Here is a 22576-nt window from a genome sequence, read left to right as displayed (position 1 = left end):
AAGGCTTTGCTAAGCTCCTGGTAACCATGAGAACGCAGCTGAAGAGGTTTGTTATCCCCTCAGCCCTGGCAGAGGGATGTTTAGCCTGATTCACGCTTCTTGCCATTGTGTTGGCGCAGTTCAAAGCACTTCCCGTGACTTTAAAGGAGGAAAAAAAACCACAGGTTCTGTCCTGGATGTTCCACTTTCGGTGCCATTGTGCCAGCAAAGTGAAGAGAAAATGTTGGAACCCAGTAAATTCCTCTGGCTGCCCTGGAGGACTCGAGACCCTGCCAAGGGGCTGAGACCCTGGCACTGAGACATGTGATGGTGTTCACAGGGGTCTGAGGATGAGGGAAGAGATGAGGATCTGACTCCATGTTTCAGAAGGCTTCATTTATTATTTTATTATATATATCATATTAAAACTATACTAAAAGAATAGAAGAAAGGATTTCATCAGAAGGCTGGCTAAGAATAGAAAAAAGAATGATAACAAAAGCTTTTGTCTCAGACAGAGTCTGAGCCAAAATGACTGTTATTGGCCATTAATTAGAAACAACTCTATGAGACCAATCCCAGATGCACCTGTTGCATTCCACAGCAGCAGATAATCATTGTTTGCATTTTGTTCCTGAGGCCTCTCAGCTTCTCAGGAGGAAAAATTCCTAAGGAAACGATTTTTCATAAAAGATGTCTATGACAGAGACCAAGACCCCAGTGCCTTTGATTTAGCCCTTGGAAAAAAACAATTACCAACAGTCTATATGAAGAATTACAAGTCAAGAAATTTTAAGTAGAACAATAAGTTAGTTTGTCACAGGGTGAAATATAGATTTGTGGGGTTTTTAGAATGGGAGTTTGGGGGCAAGATGGAGGGATCTGGGCATGTCCAGCCTTTCTCCTTCTTCTTCTTGGCCTCCATCTTCTGCTGTGATGGTGGCACTTTTGGATTGGTTTAAGGTAGAAGCTCACTGTCTAACACAGGTGATAGGTATTGGGAAGTTATGGTAAATATTGTACACATAGTTTTTAGTATAAAAAGATAACACCACCCTGAGGGTGACCAGTGTGCCTCTGTCTGACCTGCTGGACAGACCTCGGCAGGCCAGAGAAAGAATTTCATAGATAAGAAACAATAAACAACCTTGGGACTGAGAACAGAACAGTTCTGACTCCTTCTTTAACTGCCAGGATGGGAAAAGAGACTTTCTGACGCATATTGGGGTCACTGTGAGCAGCTAAAGTCCCGAGAAGAAAACATGAGCAATTTGGGGCTTTGCATTAGACAGTTCTGCATAAGCTGCTGCAGGTGCCTGGGACTGATGAGCCAAAGGCTGTGACTGCTGGCTGATGTGGTTTCTGGCAGCTTGGCTATTTTTTAGGTGCTCTTTAGCTTTCTAAGGACTTTCCAGGGCTGCTGGATGTGAATAGCCCATCAGAGCAATGAAGCAAAACGCAGTGGCTCTCTGGCCATCAGCTCCCCTGCACAGGATAAGGGGCAGAGATGAGAATTTCTGCAATAAACCCTTTGATCCAAATGCTGCAGAGGCTGTGATAATTGTCTGGGAAGGGAGAGACATTCCTTGTGGTTTGACATCTCTGTGTTACCTGTGAACCTGCTGACCTGTGGCTGGCTGAAGCTGCTGAACCAGACTCACCTTGCTAGAATGATGCAACTTCTCCTTTTTTATTAAATTTCAGGACACTTAAAAACTCCTTCAATTGTAGGTAGAGAAGTGGCAGATTAGGTTGCTTTTCATGTGTTTTGTTGATGGATTTCTTGTTTTATTGCTTGCTGTCTCAGCTAATAAAACAGGCTTTAGATTTAAAATGCAACTGCTGCATTCCCATATATTGAGGGAGTCATGCAGCATCCGTATAAAATTGTCTCCTGCCCTTGACAGCACTTGCTCTTGTTGGCCATGGCCTAGAGAGGGCAGGATTTGGTCAAGGCCAGTCTCTGCTGCTGTCCTGGTCCTTTCTGAGGCTCTTCCTGGCTGCTCTAAATGGCACAAACCCACCAGACTCACCATCTACAGTCCTTGGGATCATTCAGAGTGGCTGATGATCACAGCCAGCACTTGCAGACAGCACAGTGGAAAGAAAAGACTTCCCTGGGTTTTTTGGGGTGGGTTCAGGATGCATCAGAAGCAGGGCACTGGTCAGAGATGGGCTCCTTTGGAAAAGCCAACTTTGGGAACTCCCAGCTAAGAGCCTTTTGAAATAATAAAGCAAGGAGTGAAGCAGATGAAAAAACAGGGAGGTAAAAAGGAAAATTCTGGTGTGGGCTGCTGAGGGAGACTGGGGAGATGTCTCAACATTTCCCTGACACAAGTGACAGTGACAAAATGAGAAGCAAAAAGTCCATTGCAGTTGGAAAAGATTCAGAAGGAATCGAAGACTAATATCTGTGAGAATATGCTTGACAAGCTTGCCAGCCAAGAGCTCCCCAAGTGGATTTTGAGTTGGCTGAAGAGAACATCACAAAAGAAACAGAACAGGAAGAGCAAGGCAGTCAAGTCCAAACCAAAGTGCCAGGTTTTTATACCTGTGCTTCTTGAAATCCATATTGGAAAAGAGAGGCATCAGAGCAAACAAGCAATTTGTTCATGGTGGCCTTTGAGTGTCCAGGAGAAAATAATTACAACCCTGTGCTTGTAGGCTTATGAAAATCCCTGTCAGTCTTCAGTGAGCCTTGACTGAAGTCTAAAGGTCAGGTCTTCTTCTCTTTCATGTAAAACAGGTGCATTCAGTGCAGTGTGAAGGAGAGATCACTGAGTCAGACAGAGTGATTTGTCTGCAGAAGGTGCTTTGGGCACACAGTGGTTCCTGGCTTGGCTGAGAAACCAGGCTGGAGGCAGCTGTGAAGCGAGTGGGACAGGCAGCATCCCCTCCACGCCCTCTTTGCCAGGTTCTCACAGGACATGGGGTTTCCATGGGCAGAGGTTCAGACAGGGCTGGCACACCCACTGCAGGCCAGGCCCTTGGTGTCTGAATTGCCAGATATTCCCAAGGACTGGGGGAAGTGGGGGTTAATGCCCTGCTCTGAGTGCTGCAGGGCCTCCAGGGAGTTCGGGCCACCCAGCTCTGCCCCACCAAAGTTATGGCAACTCTCCTGCTCTGCTTCTTGATTTAACTCCTCTGCTCTCTCTCGTGGGGTTGCCAGCTTTCCTGAACCCTCTGGGAGCTGCAGGTGAGGCTGGATGTAGCTCTGAAATCCAGGGCTCCTTCCCTCACCTGGCAGAGCAGAACTCACAGGGTGTGGCATTCACATTCTCTGAAAAAATCCCTTCACCCAGGATTTTTCTCCTGGGAAGCTGAGAAGCCTCAGAGAAAAGGAAAACAATATTATCTCATTTCCTTCTCCTGTGTTGTGCTCATTGGGAATGTGCTTGGAGATTGTTTACCCACAGGTGATTGTCCCATTGGATTCTGCTGTGAGTTGTTTTCACTCTTTGGCCAATCAGTGCCAAGCTGGGACTCTGGAGAGAGTCACGAGTTTTCATTATTGTCTTTTTAACATTGAGTAAGTATCTTTTCTGTATTCTTTAGTATAGTATACTATTTTTAATATAATACAGTATATATAAAGTAATAAATTAACCTTCTGAGAACATGGAGTCAGATGCATCATTCCTCCCTTCATCAGGGCACCCTGCAAATCCAATAATGGGGAGGTTCCAGTGCAGCAGCTGGGCAGGGTTTGCTGCCTTGTCCCTGTGTGTGGCTGTCCCCTCTCACAGCAGCAGCTGCCACATGCAGCCACTGCCACTGCAGCTGTGCCACCTCTGCCACCTCACAGCCACTCTGCTTTGTTTCCTCCACAGGGGTTTTTACAGCAATTTCTGAAGGGTTTAGTTTTGTCCACTGAATTTTAAAAAAAGTCCTCTTTTTATTTTTTTTTTAATAGAAGCATTTAAAGTTTGTTTGCCTAAAAGAAATAACCTTTATTTTTATTTTATTTCCTTTAAAAAAACTATTCTTTGCTTTTAACAAACAAAACCCAAAGCCTTTATTTATTTTGCATTTGACTAAGCCTCAGTATTTTCTTTGAAGAATAACTCAGCTGAACATTTTTCTAGCTAAAGGAAAATATCTCAATAGAAACTTCTCAACCTGAGTTTTGCACAAGCCACCTTCAGTCTGTGCAGTTGCCCTTTCCATCCACACGTTGCTCCTGCCATGGTTTGTTTGCTGTTTTGCTGAGCCATCAGAAGGGAATCCTATTTTATTTTTTTCCCTACAAATGGTTCCTTCAAAGGAGATTGTTTTAGACATCTCCTGGGAAGCTATCTCTCCTGGCTCCCTCTCCCTGGCCGCACTCTTTGCAGTGCTCCAGGAAGGAACACCAGCTCCCTTTTTTAGAGCCCTTTATCATGGATCCTTTTATGCCTGGCCCCATATTTTGCAGCTTTTTATGCTTTTTTTATGGCTGTTCTTCCCTCACAAAGCTGCTTCCTGATGAGGCATCCTACAGGGATTTGGGGGATTTGGAAAGCACAGGTTGTCCTGCACACCCCCAGGATGTTCCGGTTCCTCACCTGCCTGCAGCATCCTCCACAGTGGAGGGAGGAGCCAGGGCAGGTGGGTGGGGTGTCCCACATGGACAGGAGGTGTTGTGCCCTGGTGGCTCCATGGATCTGGACTTTGCACCATCTGTCAGCCCTCAGCTCTTTCCAGAGCACCAGCCCTGTTCCCTGGGAGCCCCTGGAGCCCTTCCCCTCTGCCTGCCAGCGTGGTCCATGAGGTGTCCCCAACCCCAGGAAGGTGGGATATTCAGGGTCTCCCATTGTGGGGAGGATTCTGACTTCATGTTTTTAGAAGGCTAATTTATTATTTTATGATTATATTATATTATATTATATTATATTATATTATATTATATTATATTAAAACTATACTAAAGAATAGAGAAAGGATACTTACAGAAGGTTTAACAAGGTGCTCATGAAAAACTCATCACTTCTCAGAGTCTGACATAGCTGATATCATTAAGTTAAAACAATTGGTCATTCAGTTAAAGCAATTCACATGAAACCAATTAAACAATTCACCTGTTGGATAAGCAATCTCCAAACCACATTCCAAAGCAGCAAAACACAGGAGAAGCAAATGAGATAGTATTGTTTCCCTTTTTCTCTGAGGCTTCTCAGATTCCCAGGAGAAGAATGCTGGGCGAAGGGATTTTTCAGAGAATGTGATGGTGGCACAGGAGCTCTGCTCACAGCCCATAAGCACCCAGGACTCCTGGGCTCTGGCACATTTCCCCATTGCACTCAGTGGGTGAAGGTGAATTTGGTCAATAGGGTTGAGCTCACACCATGGCAAAGCTGCCAGATGTGTGTCCTTCTGTGCTCTCCATATCTGGGTGCTTCCTGCCCCGAGGCTGGTGAGCACCTGGAGTCTTTGGCAGTGCTGCTGGCTGCAGGAGGCTGTGGCAGAAGGGCCAGCCTGTCCTGAGCAGCCCCTGTGCTTTGTCCACAGACTGACCATCCACGCCGAGTGCCCCATGCACCTGGAGGACTTCCCCATGGACGTGCACGCCTGCCCCCTGAAATTTGGGAGCTGTAAGTACCCCCAGCACCTCTGCAAGGAGGGGCTACAGGCCTGGAGAGCAGTCCTTGGTGTGGCTGATGTCTCACAGGGGTTTTGTAACAATAATATTCATTTTTGCTGATGATAATGTGACTAAATTGTTTTTTCTGGTGTCTCATACATGCAATTCATCACTGAGCAAGTCTGTGTTTAGTTCAGGCTCACAAGATGGGCTAGACACCCATGGTTTTGCTGTAAATTTATTTAGAAAGTAGGTGGGAATCAGTCTCTCCTCCCAGGTAAAAAGGGACAGGATGAGAGGAAATGACCTCAGGTTGTGCCAAGGGACATTTAGATTGGATATTAGGAAAAATTTCTTCAGTGTAAGGCTAGTCAAGCATTGGAACAGGCAGCTCAGGGAGGTGGTGGAGTCACCATCCCTCAAAGTGTTCAAAAAATGAGTATTTTGGGCACCTGGAGACATGGGCTTGGCAATGCTGGGTTAATGGTTGGACTTGATAATCTGAGAGGCCTTTTCTAACATTAATGATTCTATGATTATAAATCTGAGTTGTGCCTTTCCTTCATCACAAGGGGATGCTGGGAGGACAGATTTGGGACAGCAGTGGTGTCCCATCCTGCCAGCCTGAGCTCCTGGTTCCTCTGGCTCCATGGATTTTGAGCTCCCCAGTGGAGCTCACAAACCCCCTGCCCCTGTTCAGTCTGTCAGGCAGGCTGATCTCAGGTGAAAGGCCTGGAAACTCTGGGAATCTCAGCCCCAGCAGCAAAATGTCCTGGTTTAGGGAAGATTTGCAGGCTGCTGGTGAGTTAAAAGCTGCTCCCAGACTTGCAGCTGCTCAGCTGCTTGGGCTCCCCATAGAACTCCCTTATCTCTCCATATGCAAGTGAACTTTATTTGGTTTTGTTCCTAAAGTGAGTCCCAAGACCCTGGCTCACCATGATGTGGAAATAAACATCCTGGTCTGGCTCTGCCTGGGCTCTTTCCCAGCTCCAATGAACTGAGCACCACTTTTAGTCTGTATTTGTGTCAGATGAGAGAGTTTCCCACCTCCAGCTAAAGAATGAGCCCACACCAGGGACCCCCCAGAAAAACCCCAACCTCTCCAAAGTGACACTTCCTTCCTGTAGCCATTTGGGAGCTAACTGAGGACAAAGTTGAAAAGTTTGATTGGCAGGAGAGGAAATCATATTTATCATGTGCATCTGCTCTTCTGCCTCATGCCAAACTGCAGCCATGAAAGTGGATTATTCAGAACTCCTGAAATAAAGCTATTTCTTAGGCAGCACCTAATTAAATGTAGAACCCATTGCCACAAGACATCAGTAAGGCCTTAGAGAAGGATGAATTATTAATGTTAATTGACCTTGTGAGGAAGGATATCAAATCTCATACCTCAGGCCTAAACTCTGGGATTGTTACAAGACTTGCAGGAAGGCAGATTACTGCACATCTAATTGCTTATAATGTTTCTTGGTGAGGAAAAGAGATTAATGTGTGTGTTTCTGCTGGAACACCCTTTGGGCTTATTTCTTTTACTGATTTGACCTTTGAATGATGAGAGTTTTGAGACAAGGAGCTCAGAAAGCTGCCCCTGGTTAACATTAATGTGACTTTTTCTAAAGCACTCACAGAGCATCAGAGCTCACCTCTCCTCTGCTGGAGTGGGATTAAACCAGTGTTTTCACTAAAAAGCCATTGACAGCCGGAAGCTGCTCATTTTCAAGAAGCCTGAAGTGGGTCAGGTTTGCAATTAGAAGGACAATGCCAGTGCCAGACCCACAGTGCCCAAAGGATGCTGAGTTTGCCTCACACACCATTTTCTGCTGATCCCCACCAGTGATCAGCAGTGCCCTTCTGTCCCAGGGCAGCCCCTGAGGGGGTAAAGCAGGGAATTTGCAGGAGGATTAAGGGCATCAGGCACTGCAGAGAGCTTCAGCTGCCCACCTGCAGCATCCCTTGGGCAGGTGCAGTGCAGGAATGGCTCTGCCCATCAAACATCAATGTGCACTGCAGAGAGCTGTTTCTAAGCCATCCCAGGACACTTGTACAGCAGCTCTCTGAGACCAGGGGAGCAGGAGATGCTGCTGAATTTACCAGCTCCCCTAAATGTCCACGAGCTGTCCCTTTTTGGATTGGATTCTGCATTGCAAACGAGGCATTGAGCTGAACCAAAGCAGCTGCCTGGCATGAAACGTGTTCCAAACATCCATGCCATGCCTGTGTGACATCAGATACCCTTCTGTCCCAGACAACCACACTGCTAGGAGCTAGTTTTCATCAGAATGACCAAAATGCCTGTTCATACCAACTATATATACATACATAGACTTGGTATGGACAGGAACTGTGTATATACATATATATGTGTATATATACATATATGTATATATATATATATGTATATGTGTATATATATATATATGTATGTATGTAATGTACAGATAACTGAATTAAGGAGGATGGAGGGCTCCAGAAGCACATGGAGGGCTGGAAGGAGGGTTGGAAAATCAGAGTGAGAGGTGCCAGCCTGCACCAGAAGAGCTTCGGCAGCACTCTGGCCTGCTGAGAAACCTTGGCTGATCACCAAAACCTCTCCCAAGGCTTTGCACAGTCCCTGCTAACGTGGAGCAGGTTTGCCAAAACCCAGAGTGCAGCAATAACTGTGGTTGTTTTAGAAAGATCACAGAAATGTGGTTTTTCTCAGGACACAGTGTTCCACAGAGCAGGAGCTGAGACGTTTCTCCAGTAGACCTGACACATTGCTTGACCTGACCACAGCCAAAGAATTCCTACAGGTCTTCACCAGGAGAAGGTGGTGGGAAAAAATGAACTGAAGGCTTGGTTTAGTGAATTTTGTTCTTGCTTAAAAAGCTGGTGCAAACTTGGTATGGACAGGAATTTGGGGCATTATGGGGAGAAATAGCTCCTAGCAATGTGGATAGACTCATTTTTTTGATAACCATAGGACTGGAAAAGCCAAGAGCACTCTTGAGAGGGGGGGCTTGGTCACAAACACAAGGAAAATGCTGCAGAGATATTATAAAAGAAAGGAGATATTATAAAAGAAAGGAAATATTATAAAAGAAAGGCCTTATAAAATATGGTTTAGGCCCTGCTACTCTAGCTAAACTAGCAGTAGATTGTAAGTCCCCATAAGTTCAAATCATAAGAATGAAGGCAGTTAGCACAACAAGCTGTTCTAGTAAGAAAAATAAGTTTGCACCTGCATAACCAATAAATCTGTCCCATGAGAATCAGTGAAGAAAATATGTAAACAATCCCAGAATAGAGAGATTTGATGGAAAGGTAAAATGCCAGTTATTAACCAATAACTGAGTGGCAAGAGAACTACTAGCCAGTTAGAGTTAAATACAAGGCCTGTAAACACTATATAAAAATGAGTTGTGTGAATAAAGAAGGGGCTTTTCCTGCATGAAGAAACAGAGTCTTGGCTGCTCAGTTTAGGTGTGAGAGAACACCACGTGCAAATCTCAGATTCTTGGAGAGGGCTGCCTTTGAGTGAGGGTAAAAACTTTGAACTTTTTAACCTAAAATTTAGCCCCATTTGCATTCAGGCTTTGCTGCCAGCTGCTGCCAGCAGGACTTTCCCTGTGCCTGGCACGGCAGGGCTGTGCTGTCCTGCTGGCCTGGATGCTGTCCCTGTTGGAGGCAGCCCTTGCAGAGTCAGCCTGTCCGTCAGTGACAGAGCTCTGCCCCTCTGCAGCTCCCTTGCAAACAGCCCAGCTCTCTCCTGCTCCTTTGATTTAACAGTTGTTGATCTGCCTTGGTCCCTGGCCATGCTTGGCTGTGCTCAGCCATGTGGCTCTGAGAGATGCACAGCAAAGATTCATTTGGCTACAGGCTAATTTTGGTATATTTGAGGTCAGGCAGAAGCACAGAGCTCCTTGTTCTCCCTCCTCTGCAGATGCCTACACAAAGACAGAGGTGATCTACACCTGGACCCTGGGGAAGGACAAATCTGTGGAAGTAGCCAAAGGTGGATCCCGCCTGAACCAGTATGACCTGCTGGGCCACGTGGTTGGCACGGAGATGGTTCGATCCAGCACAGGTATTTGTGGGACCACCATGGGCTCAGCTCCTCCTGCCGTGAGATGGGCTTGGAATCCACGATTTGGGATCATTAAAGAGGCAGTCCAGGAGCACAGCACTTCCTAAGGCAGGAGGGCACAGCTGGTGACATCTTCAGCAGTCGCCAAGATGCATGAAGAGGTTGTTGTTTCAGTGGTTTCCATTGAAAGAGTTTTGTTGCCCACAGTCTTTAGGACAACTGATCTCAAGCATCTAAAAATGATCTGCTGTGTGGAAAATTTGCCCCACCTTGTCCAGCTGGTTTGTGCTGCTGAGGGTTCATTTGTCTTGGATTCCTTTCCAGCCCCTCAGGAAAGCACTGCAGGCAGGGGAGGCGAAGGCAACATAATGTTCAGTGTGCTTTTCACTGCATCTGCTTGCACAAATATTATCATAACTAATAGAAGATTATCCCAAACAAATGTTTCCTCTGATTAATGACCGATATTAATCATCTTTCTCTCCCATCTGCTGCTCCTCCCTTCCCCTCTGAATCCAGGTACTGATAGCTTCTGTTACCTCATGTGTGTCTCTCATAATTCTTCTTTTTTTCCCTTTTATTTTTTCCCTCTGTATGCACCAGTAGTTCTCTCATTTGAGGATATTTCCTCTCTGGTGCACTTGATTTTAATAGTGTCTGTCTGTAACAACTCATTTCACCTCCCTTGGGGAAATGTGGGGAGCCCAGGGAACTAAATGTCATAATATCTGGCCCATCTCTCTACTTAAGTTGTAGTAAAATGTACAAATGAATAACCTGGAGTGGTGAGAAAGCTGCTAAAGGCTCCTGTGTGTAATGATTTAGCAGAGCCACGCTCACAAAGTAAAGGCACAGTAATCCAAGAAAATACCCAAAGCCTTGGGGGCAGGAATAGGATGTTGAGGGAAAATAGGGACAGCTTCCTCTTCAGTTCACAGGTGGGACCTTTAACAACAGAACTTGCCTGGATTTTTGAGGTGGTTACAGTGAGGGAAGGTGGGATATTTTCAGGACTGTCAGAGAAAATAAAATTCTGTGTCCTGCAATCCTGTTAAAGCACTGTTAGGGTGTCTCCAGGCTTAAGGGATCTTACCCACAGTGTGGCTGCCTGGGATGTGAGCAGGGTCAGGAGAGACCCCAGGAGCACCTTGTGCCTGGGGCAAAGCAGTGAAAGATTTTATTGCCCACTTCTTGACACTGGCTTGCCTTTGTCCCACACCTATTTTGTAGCTAATTAAAGACTCAGAGAAGTGTTTTTAAAGCACAGATGTGATGTGAGAGCTCCCTGGGCTGTGCTGGGGCACACACCTGGCACGTGTGTGCCTGCTGCATCCCTGCATCTCGTGAGACCACATCTTGAGTGCTCTGTTCAGCTCTGGGCCCCCAGTTTGGGAAGGATGTTGAGATGCTTGAGCCTCCAGAGGAGGCAACGAGGCTGGTGAGGGGCTGGGAACACAAACCCTGTGAGGAATGTTTGAAGGAGCTGGGGCTGTTTAGCCTGGAGAAGAGGAGGCTCAGAGGTGACCTCATTGCTCTCTACACCTTCCTGAAGGGAGGCTGCAGACAGGTGGGGTTGGTCTCTGATAGAACCAGAGCTACATCTCTGATGGGAACACAGTCCCAAGCTACATCAGGGAAGGACAGGTTGGATATTAGGAAGAAATTTTTCACCAAAAGAATCATAAAGTACTGGAATGCTCTTCCCAGGGAGGTGGTGGAATCACCATCTCTGGATGTGTTTAAAAAAGACTGGCCATGGCACTTGGTGCTATAGCCTAGTTGAGGTGTTAGGGCATAGGCTGAACTCGATCTTAGAGGTCTCTTCCAACCTCATTATTGTGTGATTCTGTGATTTTGCACCCCTCCTTCCCACTGAAAAACTGGGACTTTGTCCAGGGTGGATCTCTGGAGTGGCCAGCTGGCCCTGGGCTGGCTCAGCACCCCTCCCTGGCCCAGCATCCCTCCCTGGCTGTCTCTGCAGGGGAATACGTCGTCATGACCACGCACTTCCACCTCAAGAGGAAGATTGGGTACTTTGTGATCCAGACCTACCTGCCCTGCATCATGACTGTCATCCTGTCCCAGGTCTCCTTCTGGCTCAACAGGGAGTCTGTCCCTGCCCGCACAGTTTTTGGTGAGTCTGGAGCACAGGCCTTCCCCTCAGCATGGGGAGTTGGGGAAGATGAAACAGGAAAGCCTTATAAATATGATTGCCTGGCAAAAGATTTGGAGAATATAGAAACTATAAGTGAGATTGAAATGAAAGCAAGCTCTGAGATCCCTCAGTTACTGAAAAACTGGAAAACAATGGCGTGGCCAGCTGAAGGCCTAATCCCCTTTTGATCAAACAACACCCTCTGCTTGCAGACAGGCCCAAGGGTCAGAGCAGACCCTGCCAGCTTGGCAGAAGGGGCCCAAAGAGGAGTTTTTAGGGTTTAAAATGTAACACAGTATGATAATGTAGTGATTCTTATAGGCTGTATGGAAATGCTATAGGTATTGTATGTTGTACTAAATTGGTTAGTGAGAATTAGAATATTCAACACAGAGGAAGATTTATGGTATTGGAATGGGAACTTCGCTCTCTTTTACTCTTTTGCTTTCTCTCATCCTCTTTACCACTCTCTTGCCATCTTTCTCTTTATCTCTCTCTCTCTTTGGGCCTGCTCTGAGCTGGCAGCTCCCAGCAGGGGCCTGCACCCAGGCCCTTGGCAATAAATGCAATAAACCACAAGTTCCAAGCCCTGGCTCCAGAGATCTCTGTCTCTGTGCGTCCTGACCCCTGCCACACCTGCAATGGGGACAAAGGGAAATAGGGAGGGAAACACACTGAGCATCAGGGCTGCTCTGTGCCAGGCCCTGAGCAGCATTTCCAAGCTGCTGGCCATTCCCCAGCACAGCTTTCAGTGTCATCCCAGTGAGCCTGTTCCCCCCAAATCACTGCAAAAATACTCCTGGCCATGGCTCTGCTACAAGCCCAGCCATAAATATTAACAGTAATCAAGGTATTGATCATCTAAGTATATGCATTTGGCTGTGTCTGCTTATCTGTGCTGGCTCTGGAGCAGAGCAGAGGATAGGGACACAGGGAGGCATTTAAAGCCCTACCTTTGAAATTGCTAATGTGTCCCTGGTCACAGCTCCACATAACAAGTTCCTGGGCTGAGGCAGCATAACTGCATGGTGAATAGAGTGTTATTATTTCCTTCAGCTGCTTTCAGATCCTCTCACCCAAGCAAAGTGCCAGGCTGGCAGTGCACATATATTAATAGCTTTTACAAGCATTTAATAACAGAATTGCTTTGTGATTTCCTGTCAAGACCTTTAGTTCAGGATCTACACAGGCACGCTCCCAGAGCAGGTGTGATGCTGCAGGATTGTATATCCTGGATGTAACACTGCCCAGCAGATTCCATTTAACAGAGAGGTTATTGGACAAAAGTCCCCAAGCAGAGAGGGGATATGGAGTATCATATGTGATTCCCTCCTGTGTTACCCTGAGAATTGCAGTGAAATAAGTTTCCTCAAGCAGCAGCTGGGATAGAGCAGGCAAGAGCTGACTGAAAAATTAAAAGCTACCTGTGTGACAAATGTCTTTGCTCCCAAATTGCCTTGCTTTCCTATTAAGAAAATAATGAGAGCTCAAATTGTTTATTCCTTTTTTTTCCTGCCCCTCAGAAAGTATTGTCAACAATATTGAATTGAAACTCTCAAAATACCAGGAGTATGGCTTAAGGGAACTGAAAATTAGTCAATATTTTTATAATGTTTTTAATGCATTTTTAATTGAAAAGCACATTATTGGGGAAAATGGATGGTAATGGTTGCTTGCTTTAATGAAAAAAGCTTTAAAAGACATTTTGCAACAGATAATTTGTTTAAGATAAATCATTGTGACGTTTATTCTGGCAGCTTGGGCCACTGACAGCAGGACCCAGGATCCCAGGTGTTCATCCATGCAGGTCACAAGACAGTATATCTAAAACCCTGAGATGTGTTGGATGAGTGACCAGTTTCTGATCCTCCCTGAGGTTCACGAGCATCTTGCTGTTCTTTTCACTGTTATTTTATTATTTTTATTTCATTGCAAAAGCAACTAGAGGCTTCTCCATGACATATTCTAGATGAGCTGGGTGTAGCATCCTGTACCTCACCCTGCCAGCAGGTGAGGAATGCAGTGCAGTGCCTCCCTGTGAGCCAGGGCTCTTATGGAGAGCAGAGGTCTGTCTAGTCACCAGAGTTTGGGGAAGGTTATGAAGGTTATCTTCATCCTAATGAAGAGGTTTGCCATTGATTGTACTCAAAACGGAACCAGAATAATTCCCTGAACCACCTAAAATTGGCCCTGAAATTTGAGCAGGGGTTGGACAAACTGCTGCCCAGAGCAGCTGTGGCTGCCCCATCCCTGAAGTGGTCAGGGCCAGGCTGGAGGGAATTTTGAGCAACCTGGGATAGAGAAAAGTGTCCCTTCTTGACGCAGGGATTGGGACCAGGTGCTCTCTAAGGTCCTTTCCAGCCCAGGCTATTGTAAATCAAAGGCAACTCTGACAAAGGGAGAGAGAATGATGCATCTGACTCCATCATCAGAAGGCTAATTAATTACTAATGAATTACTTTATTATACTGTACTATGTCCATTGTATCTAAACTGAATCTGCCCTGCACTCACTCTTGCTCACAACTGCCCAGAACTGCACTCATCTCTGATTCTGTCCTGACTGTCCCAAGACAGTCCCACACACACACACACACCTGGCCCTGACAGGCCAAGGGAATGAAGCATCCTCACTTTGGGTAAACAATCTCCATATTGCATTCTACTTTAGCCCAACAGAGGCACTGCAAGCGAGATAAGAATTGTGTTTTCCTTCTTCTCTGCTTCTCTCTCTTCAGAGGGCATGTGAATACCACACCAGGCCATCCTGTGATGTTTTGGCTCTATGAACCTGAGTTCAGTTATTCTCTGAGTTGCACCAAGGACTGGTTCTGGGTAATCCTCCCTAACTACAGCGGGAGGGAGGAGGTGGCTCCTCCTTTCTCATGAAGGGAGTGGCAGCAGTTTTGAGAGAAACAGGTACAAGAGCACCATGTCAGCCCTGTGATCTCATCCCTGTGCCCCCACAGGTGTCACCACGGTGCTCACCATGACCACACTAAGCATCAGCGCCAGAAACTCCTTGCCCAAGGTGGCGTACGCGACGGCCATGGACTGGTTCATAGCCGTCTGTTACGCCTTCGTGTTTTCTGCGCTGATCGAGTTCGCCACCGTCAACTACTTCACCAAGCGCAGCTGGGCCTGGGATGGCAAGAAGGTGCTGGAGGCCCAGGAGATGAAGGTCAGCCAGGGCTGGGGGAGGTGGGGGGAAGGAGCGCTGCCCGAGGGAGCTGTGCCAGCACAGCAGTGGGTACCGTGCAGCCCCGCAGCACTCGGGGGCTGGATGGTACTCACTGCCTGCCCAGCCCAGCTCCTGACTGCAGCGCTTCTTGAGGGCTGGGAGGAATGGCCTGGGGCTGCTCAGGGGGCTGAGCTGCAGGGGAACACCCAGGCATGGCTGCTGGCTCTTCCCTCTGTTCTCTGTGTGGCTGTTTGCCAGGGGAACATCTGTGCTTTGGGTTTGCTCCGCTGGTGGTTTTGTGTTTCCTTCCTTTTCTTTCCAACCCCAACCCAACCCAGCCCTCCAACCCCATTCCTTGTTGCTAGCATGCTAAAAACCCCAACATGCTGCAGGACACCCAGTGAGCCCTGTCCCCTGGCCAGCTCTGACACTGGTGCCATTGCCCACAGCTGCCAGCACCTGCTGCTCTGTGAGCTGGGCACAGAGGGTGAGTGGGAAGCCAGCAATCCCAAATGCCGACTGGCAGCACATTAATGCCTGGCATCACCCACGTTTCCCCCCCCTCAGTGGGGATCAGCCTCTCTGGCAGCTTCATCCTGACAGGCTCTGCTGCCCCTGCTCGTGCCCCCCTCCCTCTGAACTGATTTAATCTTGGCTGCGCAGAGAAATCGCTTACTGTAGCATGCTGCTCCTTGTTTATATTTATTGAATCAATTTGAAAATCAGCTTTGTCCTTGTTCTCAGTTCTGGAGCCTTTATATTTTTCTCCTTTGCATTTTAATGTGTTGTTGGAAGTTGTTGTGGGGCTGTATGTTAAACACCTGACAGAACTGCAGCAACTTTTGGGAAGACAGCAGCCAGTCATCTCTCAGCTGTGGAGGTCAAAGAAGGTGAACAGAGCCATCACTGGGTGTTGGATGCCTCTCTCTTGTCTTTCTTGGACTCTGTCTATCTGTTTGCTTTTGCAGCTGTGGTCTGAGCAGCAGACTCATGGCAGAAAGCGTCCAGAGGGGGTCAGGGGATGGCCTTCCACTTCCACCATGAGCACTGACGCCAACCTGGCCTCTAGAGATGAGAGACGCCTTTCCTGAGTGATTGGCACGAGCGAAGAGTCAGGACAGGTCCTCAAAGCCGTGGTGTCCCTTTCAGGGATGGGCAAATCAGCACCAAGTCAGGATTCACACAGCCTTGGGCAATTATGTGAACTGGGTGGAAAAAGCAGTCAAGGCTCAAAAGCTGCAGTTTATCTTAGAGGCAGCGTGTTCCTCAATTTATCCACTGACCCAGCACCACAAGACTAACAGTGCTGAAACAATAGGCTAAGAGCATGCAGAATGTTCCTGCACATGATAATCAAAAAGGAAAACAAAGCAGGACCAGGAATGTTTCAGAGGGGGAGCTCTCCGTGCCTTTGCTGCAATTGGTATCAGCCTGGAGAATCAGGAAGGGGTCCAAATTTGAGGATGCTTTTTTAAGCTATCTCTGGTCTTTACTGAAGAAGCAAACTCACTCCCAGTCTCTGCAGCTCAGGAGAGCTCCCTGAAGAGTGATGGGCTTTCAGGGAGCTTAGGAATACCATGTGTCAACATGTTTGCTTTTCATCTTTATTCCAATGAGTATTTCCAAGCAGTGAATTTGCCACGCAATGGAGGTGCCTCATTGGCTCAGTTTCAGCCTCTAATTAGCTCTTCTTGAAACAACTGACAAGCCAGGTGGTGGAAACCACAAAAGGAAGAAGAGGCAGAAGAATAACTACTGGCATTTTAAAGGGTTTGTATCAAGGGTAAAACTGCCAGTGAGAAGCCCAGGCTGAGCCCTGGTCTCTGGGGATCCTTCTCCCCAGCCAAAAGTAATGTTCTTTATTGGTGTGATGGCAAGGAGCCTCACTCCAGGTTTCATTGCATGAGCATGAAAAAAAATCACTGTAGGCAGCAGCAATGCTTCCCATCCCACTTGGACACAATCAGTACCATAGAAAAGCTGCTGCTTGCTGACAGACACCCCCAATGTGTTTATTTTTTTTTCTCCCCCTCAGCCAAACCATTGGTTTAGATGGGAAAACCTGGGTTTTTTTCAGGTAGAATCTAAAATGCTGGGCTGATCTTGGTGCATTGCTGGTCTCTGCATCATAAAATCATGATGGTGTTCTGGCTGTAGCCACAGCCTGGTTCTAGCTGGGAGTTACTCTGCACAATCTCTGTAGTTCTCCAATGAAAAGCAGCAGATATCACCATGGATGTCACTAAAAACTCCCTTTAGCCTGCACTCTGATAAGGTTTTACTTATGTTTTTTGGACCCAAAGATTTTTTCCAAGCCTTTCCAGCCTTTCATGAGTAATTGCTAATTGTAGATGAAAAGTTTATTTTCTTTTTGTACGGTAGAGTGGCTGCAACCAGCCTAGAGCTGCAGATCAAATGGAAGAGAGGTATTTGGGTCCAAAGAGGAAAGCTTGTTAGGAAAGAAAAGGTGACTTTTAAAAACAAAACATCACCAGGAGGAAGGTGTGAGATGGCAGAGAGGTCTGAGATGAGTGAGAGGCCAAAGAGATTGAAAGGTGAGTGGGCTCAGTAGCCAGCAAAGCTCCTGACCTCCATCATCCTCAAAATACCTTGTGAAAAAGATCCACTTCAGGACAGAAGGACTGTGTCTGGACAGAGAGACCCATCCACCATCCCAGCCACAAGCATGGCCACCTCAAGGTGATTTCTGGAGTGGCTGTGACAGTGAGGATCCAAGGTGAGAGCAAGCAACGGTGACTTTGCTGCTGGGAAACTGCAAGGATGACATTTACCAGTGAGTTTACCACAAAAAGTGTTGTCTGTTTCTCAGGATGGAAGATGCTTTGGATTCTTGGAAGATACTTAAACCCACTTCTGCCTGCAATGCCATGTCTGTACATAAAAGCTGATGTAGCTCTGTGTCTGTGTCTGAATGGCATTACCCTGAAATTCTGGGTGTCAAGAAGCAACAAAACCAGTACAAGCATCTGCAGCCAGATACATAAAAGCAGAACATGCTTTGGATGGAGCAATAATCCTGTATCTCTGTTTTTGTCATAAGACAATAGTTCTTCAGTGCATGGTGAGGTTAGGTCCTTTAATGTACTTTTTACTAAGAAAAACATGCATGAGGTGCCTTTTCTACTGGCTGGGTAAAGCCTGGCTTTTAGTGCAACCCACTCAATTCTCCACTTTGCCTTTAATCCAGCTCCCTTGAGAACAATTTTTCTTTTTCCTTTGTTTCTTTCCATTTGTGGCATCTTTGTTCCAATCCTAGAGGAACAAGAACCAACCTTGACAGGCCACCATTTTCAACCAGGCTGAAGTTTTTAGGGCTCAGGATGGTTCAGACCCTTTTCCTTTTTGTCTGCCTCACTATGGTCAATGTTTTTGCTGGGATTTTTCCTGCTGGTCATGCTCTGCAGCCCTTGTGTCCTTTGTTCTTGGCACTTGCAGTCTCCATGATTTCCATGAGGATCCCAGAGGTCTTTTCCAATCTAATGGATTCTGTGATAACACTGCCAGTGATTTATGTCCTCAGCACCTTCAGTACAGTCCATGAATCATTCCAAAGCAGCATTTCACCCTCTTCTCTCTCATCACTGTGTGGTGTGTTGGGCTGATCATTTAATCCATCCAACCTCTTTGTCTGGTGATCCAGGGAGTGTAAGATCACTGGGACCAGTCTCATATAATCTGAATTATCAAGTCTCTGGCAGGCTGCAGGAGGAATTTTGGCTTGGTGTGGGGAAGGAATGATACCTTTGCTGCAACAGCAGCTGCAGGTGCTGGGCTTTGATTTATGGGGTACAGGTATGCCAGAGACTGGAGCTGCTTGGGGATCATTAAAGTGACTTTTCTCTAGAATGACAAGTGGCAAACACTTGGATTTCCCAAGTTCTGCAGATACTGGTGGCTTTCAGAGTTGCCTGTCAGAGTCATGGCGCTTCCAATCCGAATTTTCTCCTGCCAAGGAGCAGGGACAGAGAACTAAATCTCAAGCAAATCATAGACAGAAGCAGTAGTTCCCATAATTTAGGTGTTCTATTGTTAGTTCCTCAGCAGAGAGGCTTGAAAACTAGAATATTTAGCAAAAAATACTGTTATTTTCCACTGTGTGTGTTGTTGAACAACTTGTCAGATTACACTATCTAGGGAACAGATTTATTTCTGCACCACATTCTACAGCTTTTCCCTCAGGAGAGCAGCACAAGGACATCTTTGTGCAGCAACTCAGTCTCCCTGGGCCTCAGTGGGGCCACAAGTGCAGGAGTTGCTTTGCAAAATAGAGGTTTTAAATAGGACAAGTTTTCCAAGCAAATGTGGGGGTTCCTCCTGTTTATCCACTCTCCCCTTCTGTTTCAGGAGGATGTGGAATTCCTCATAGATGCAGGTGCAGAGTGAAGGCTGGGAGCTGCTTTGCAGCTGACAACAACAAGCACCTTTTGCTTTGTTTGAGTGTCAAAACCTTGCCTGGAAAACTCATTTATAAAGCCCAGCAGCCAGGCTGAACCATTTCTGTAACACCTCAGGGGCAGAACACAGGGAGAGCACATGAATGCCTCCTCTGGGTAGGCAGTGTGGGTGTTCTGGGTGCTCCCAGCCCTGAGCAGGGTGAGGAAAAGGCTGGGATGAAGGTTCCCAAGCCTGAACATCCCGATCTGAGGTCCAGGGGAGCCCAAATTAATGCTTGGGTCTCTGGATCACACTATTGGGAGCAGCAGCTTGCTGTCACCACCCACAGCACCCAGGTTTGCCTGATTTTACTCCATTTCAGCTGTTTTCATATGGATCCGCTTTCCAAACTCTGGGGCAGGAAAACTGTCCAGGTAGAAAATGTCATGTCACTGATATTCATCTTATTCCTCTAATGAATAACGTGGCTGATTAATAGTAAGATAATCACAGTGCACTGCCAGTCACATTCTGTGAACAACAATCTGTTTTTCATTTAATTACTGATTTTTAATTATTTTATTGCCTCCTGTAGCTGTGTTAATAAGTAATCATACTTAAGCATATTTAAGTGTTTTAATAGGTGAAGGATCATTAGCCCTTTACTTGCTTTTTGTCAGTTTTTTAGCAGAAAAAGTTCATCTGCTGTGCAGAGGGAACACCTTAACATGGCTCTAAAGAGTGCAGAATCAGACCTAGTTAATTGTTAAAGACCATCAAATACTGTGAATATGGTCCAAACAGTGGTTTAGTCTGGTCTGGAGCCTGAAGACATCTAGACCCCCTCCTAAAAAGTTAATTTCTGTAATTGCTGACATTATTACTAGGCTGCCTGGCTGTGGTGTTATTGGAGAGGGGTTTAAAGATTGCACACAAGTCTGCTTGTAGTGTCCCTCTGAAAATCCCTGTGGAAAATTCATTTCCTAAGGTAACCAGGAATATCCATGGTGACTGTAGACACGTGTAAAATAGAATACAGCACTGAAAGCCAAAGCCCTCTCTCCTCCTGAAGTGCTTCCCTCATAGGAACATGCATCACCATGCCCAGCAACACTGGGAAATGCCTGGCTGAGCCTCACCTTGTGTTCCAATTGCTTTGGAACAGAAAAAATTCATCCAAAGGCACACCTTGTTCTGAGTTTAGAGAGCAGAGCCCCACCATGAGGCACTGCTGTGTCTGGTGCTGGCTCCTGGTGTAGCAGGGGGCACCCGTGGGGTACCTGAGTACAGATTTCATTCTCCCTTTAGCCTTGGGTTGCTTTATACAACACAGTGCAGCTGGTCTCAGGTGCCTGGTAGCAGCAGGAAGATCCCAGAGAGGGGCCAACACCTGTCATGAGCCCCAGGTCCATCTTCCTGCCCTCCCATCCTCATGAACACTGAACTGTGTGTCCCAGCATTCACCCTCATCCTTCAGTGCATCCCATCTGACACACAAGGGCCATTCTCTCTGCAGTTTGTCCTCACTGCAGCCCACATGCTGTCGAGGGATTCCCTCACTCCCATGATTTTCAGCATCCCTTGGGTAGGAAGGCAGGAGGAAAGGCTTCCCTCTGCCCTGTAGTGCTGTGCTGAGCACTCCACAAATCCTGGCTGGTGCAGATGCCTTCCATCTGTTCTGTACCTGACCTGGGTGGGTCATGAGGTGCTCTAAAGGGTTCCTGAAACGATTTGAACATCATTATGTTAAATCATAAGGTGTTCCTGTGAGGAACTCAGGGCATTGAAATACAGTGCAGAAATACTGCAATGCTGTTGCCCATACTCTTAATGTGGCTTTTTGCCACCAAAAACTAAAATCAAGCTGTAATCCTGTGTGCTGTGTCCTCCTCTCACCTGACCCAGGAAGCAGCCAGCCAAGCAGAAAATGCAGTTTTTCCCCAAGGATGAGCACACAGGGTGTCATTCCTTTGCATTCTCCTTTCACAAGGTGCATTCCTTTCTTGGCCTGCTCCTCACACCCTTCTCCACCTCCTCACCTGGACAAGCACATAAACTCACAGGACAGAACATTCTCCGTGCCCTTCTCTGCCACTTCACCTCTGTTTGTTTGTTGTTTGTTTTTTTTTTCCTTTTTTCCCCCCCTCCCACCTCCCCTAGAAAAAAGAGCCGGTGGCGCTGGCCAAGAAAACCAACAACACCTACAACATCGTTGGCACCACCTACGCCCTGAACATCTCCAAGGAGCCCGGCCTGCCCACCATCTCCAAGAGTGCTGCTGCCACTGCCACTGCCACCAGCGTGCCCCCCAAGCTGCCCCGCCTGGAGGAGAAGCTCCCCGAGAGCAAGAAGACCTACAACAGCGTCAGCAAGGTAGACAAGATGTCCCGCATCGTCTTCCCAGTGCTCTTTGCCATTTTCAACCTGGTCTACTGGGCCACCTATGTGAACCGGGAGTCAGCTATCAAGGGAATGATCCCCAAACAGTAAAACAGGTCACACAAACCTTCCATCTGTCAGCATCATCCCAGCAGGAATTCTCCAGGGCTTTCTTCTTTTCTTGTTTGGTTTAATTATTATTGTTCATTTGATATTATGATTATGGTTATTATGATTATTATTATTATTATTATTATTATGTCACTCTTTTATAATGTAAACAAAACTGTGATTTTAATTTAATCCCGTATATACTTTGGTTTGGTTTACTTTGATGATGAAAGCTAAAAAAAAAAATAATAAGGGATCATAACAAGTTGTGCCTCTAACATCTTAAGTCTGCTGTCACCCATCTGACCAAGTCCCCCTGTGCTGCCATCTCTCCTCTGCCACCTCCTGTGGTCCCCATGGTCTTCATGCCTCTGCCATTTCATGCTCCTTCTCCTGTGGGATGGGCTGCCGTGGCATGGGGGATGCTCTGGACACCTGGCTGCAGGCTGTGCCACTCACTCAGCCTGGCTCCTGCACCTGGGCTGTTAGTGCAGGTGAGCTGGTCACCTGTGGGGACAGGGGAGCAGCCTGGCATGGGCCAGCTGGGGCAATCCTACCCCTGCTGTGGTCCCCAGAGCCTTTGGTGGCAGCATCTTGTAGTTATTTCAGGTCTTCTTCCTCTCTGTCTTCACCAAACCCAGCTGGTTTTGTCGCTCCAGACCAGAAAGGCCCTGTCTGGCTGGCATCCTGCACTCTTGGGGCAGTTTGTGTTAGCAGGAAGTGTGGTTCCCACCAGAGAATTCATTT

The 22576-nt window shown here is 46.9% G+C and overlaps 1 protein-coding gene across 1 annotated transcript in view; it reads left to right on the top strand.

Annotated features, from left to right (window-relative positions):
- Positions 1 to 22190, top strand: part of LOC132079924 (gamma-aminobutyric acid receptor subunit alpha-3-like) — a 64743-nt gene extending 42553 nt beyond the window's left edge. Inside the window, exons 5-9 of the mRNA XM_059482811.1 lie at positions 5467 to 5549; positions 9465 to 9608; positions 11590 to 11742; positions 14733 to 14944; positions 21500 to 22190. Coding sequence (XP_059338794.1) covers positions 5467 to 5549; positions 9465 to 9608; positions 11590 to 11742; positions 14733 to 14944; positions 21500 to 21829 — 922 coding nt within the window. The 3' untranslated portion in view covers positions 21830 to 22190. The remainder of the gene's footprint in view (positions 1 to 5466; positions 5550 to 9464; positions 9609 to 11589; positions 11743 to 14732; positions 14945 to 21499) is intronic.
- The last annotated feature ends 386 nt before the right edge of the window (positions 22191 to 22576 follow it).

Source organism: Ammospiza nelsoni, chromosome 15 (assembly GCF_027579445.1).
Source record: "Ammospiza nelsoni isolate bAmmNel1 chromosome 15, bAmmNel1.pri, whole genome shotgun sequence".
NCBI classification, from domain to species: Eukaryota; Metazoa; Chordata; class Aves; order Passeriformes; family Passerellidae; genus Ammospiza; species Ammospiza nelsoni.
This window is presented reverse-complemented; position numbering and strand designations above follow the sequence as displayed.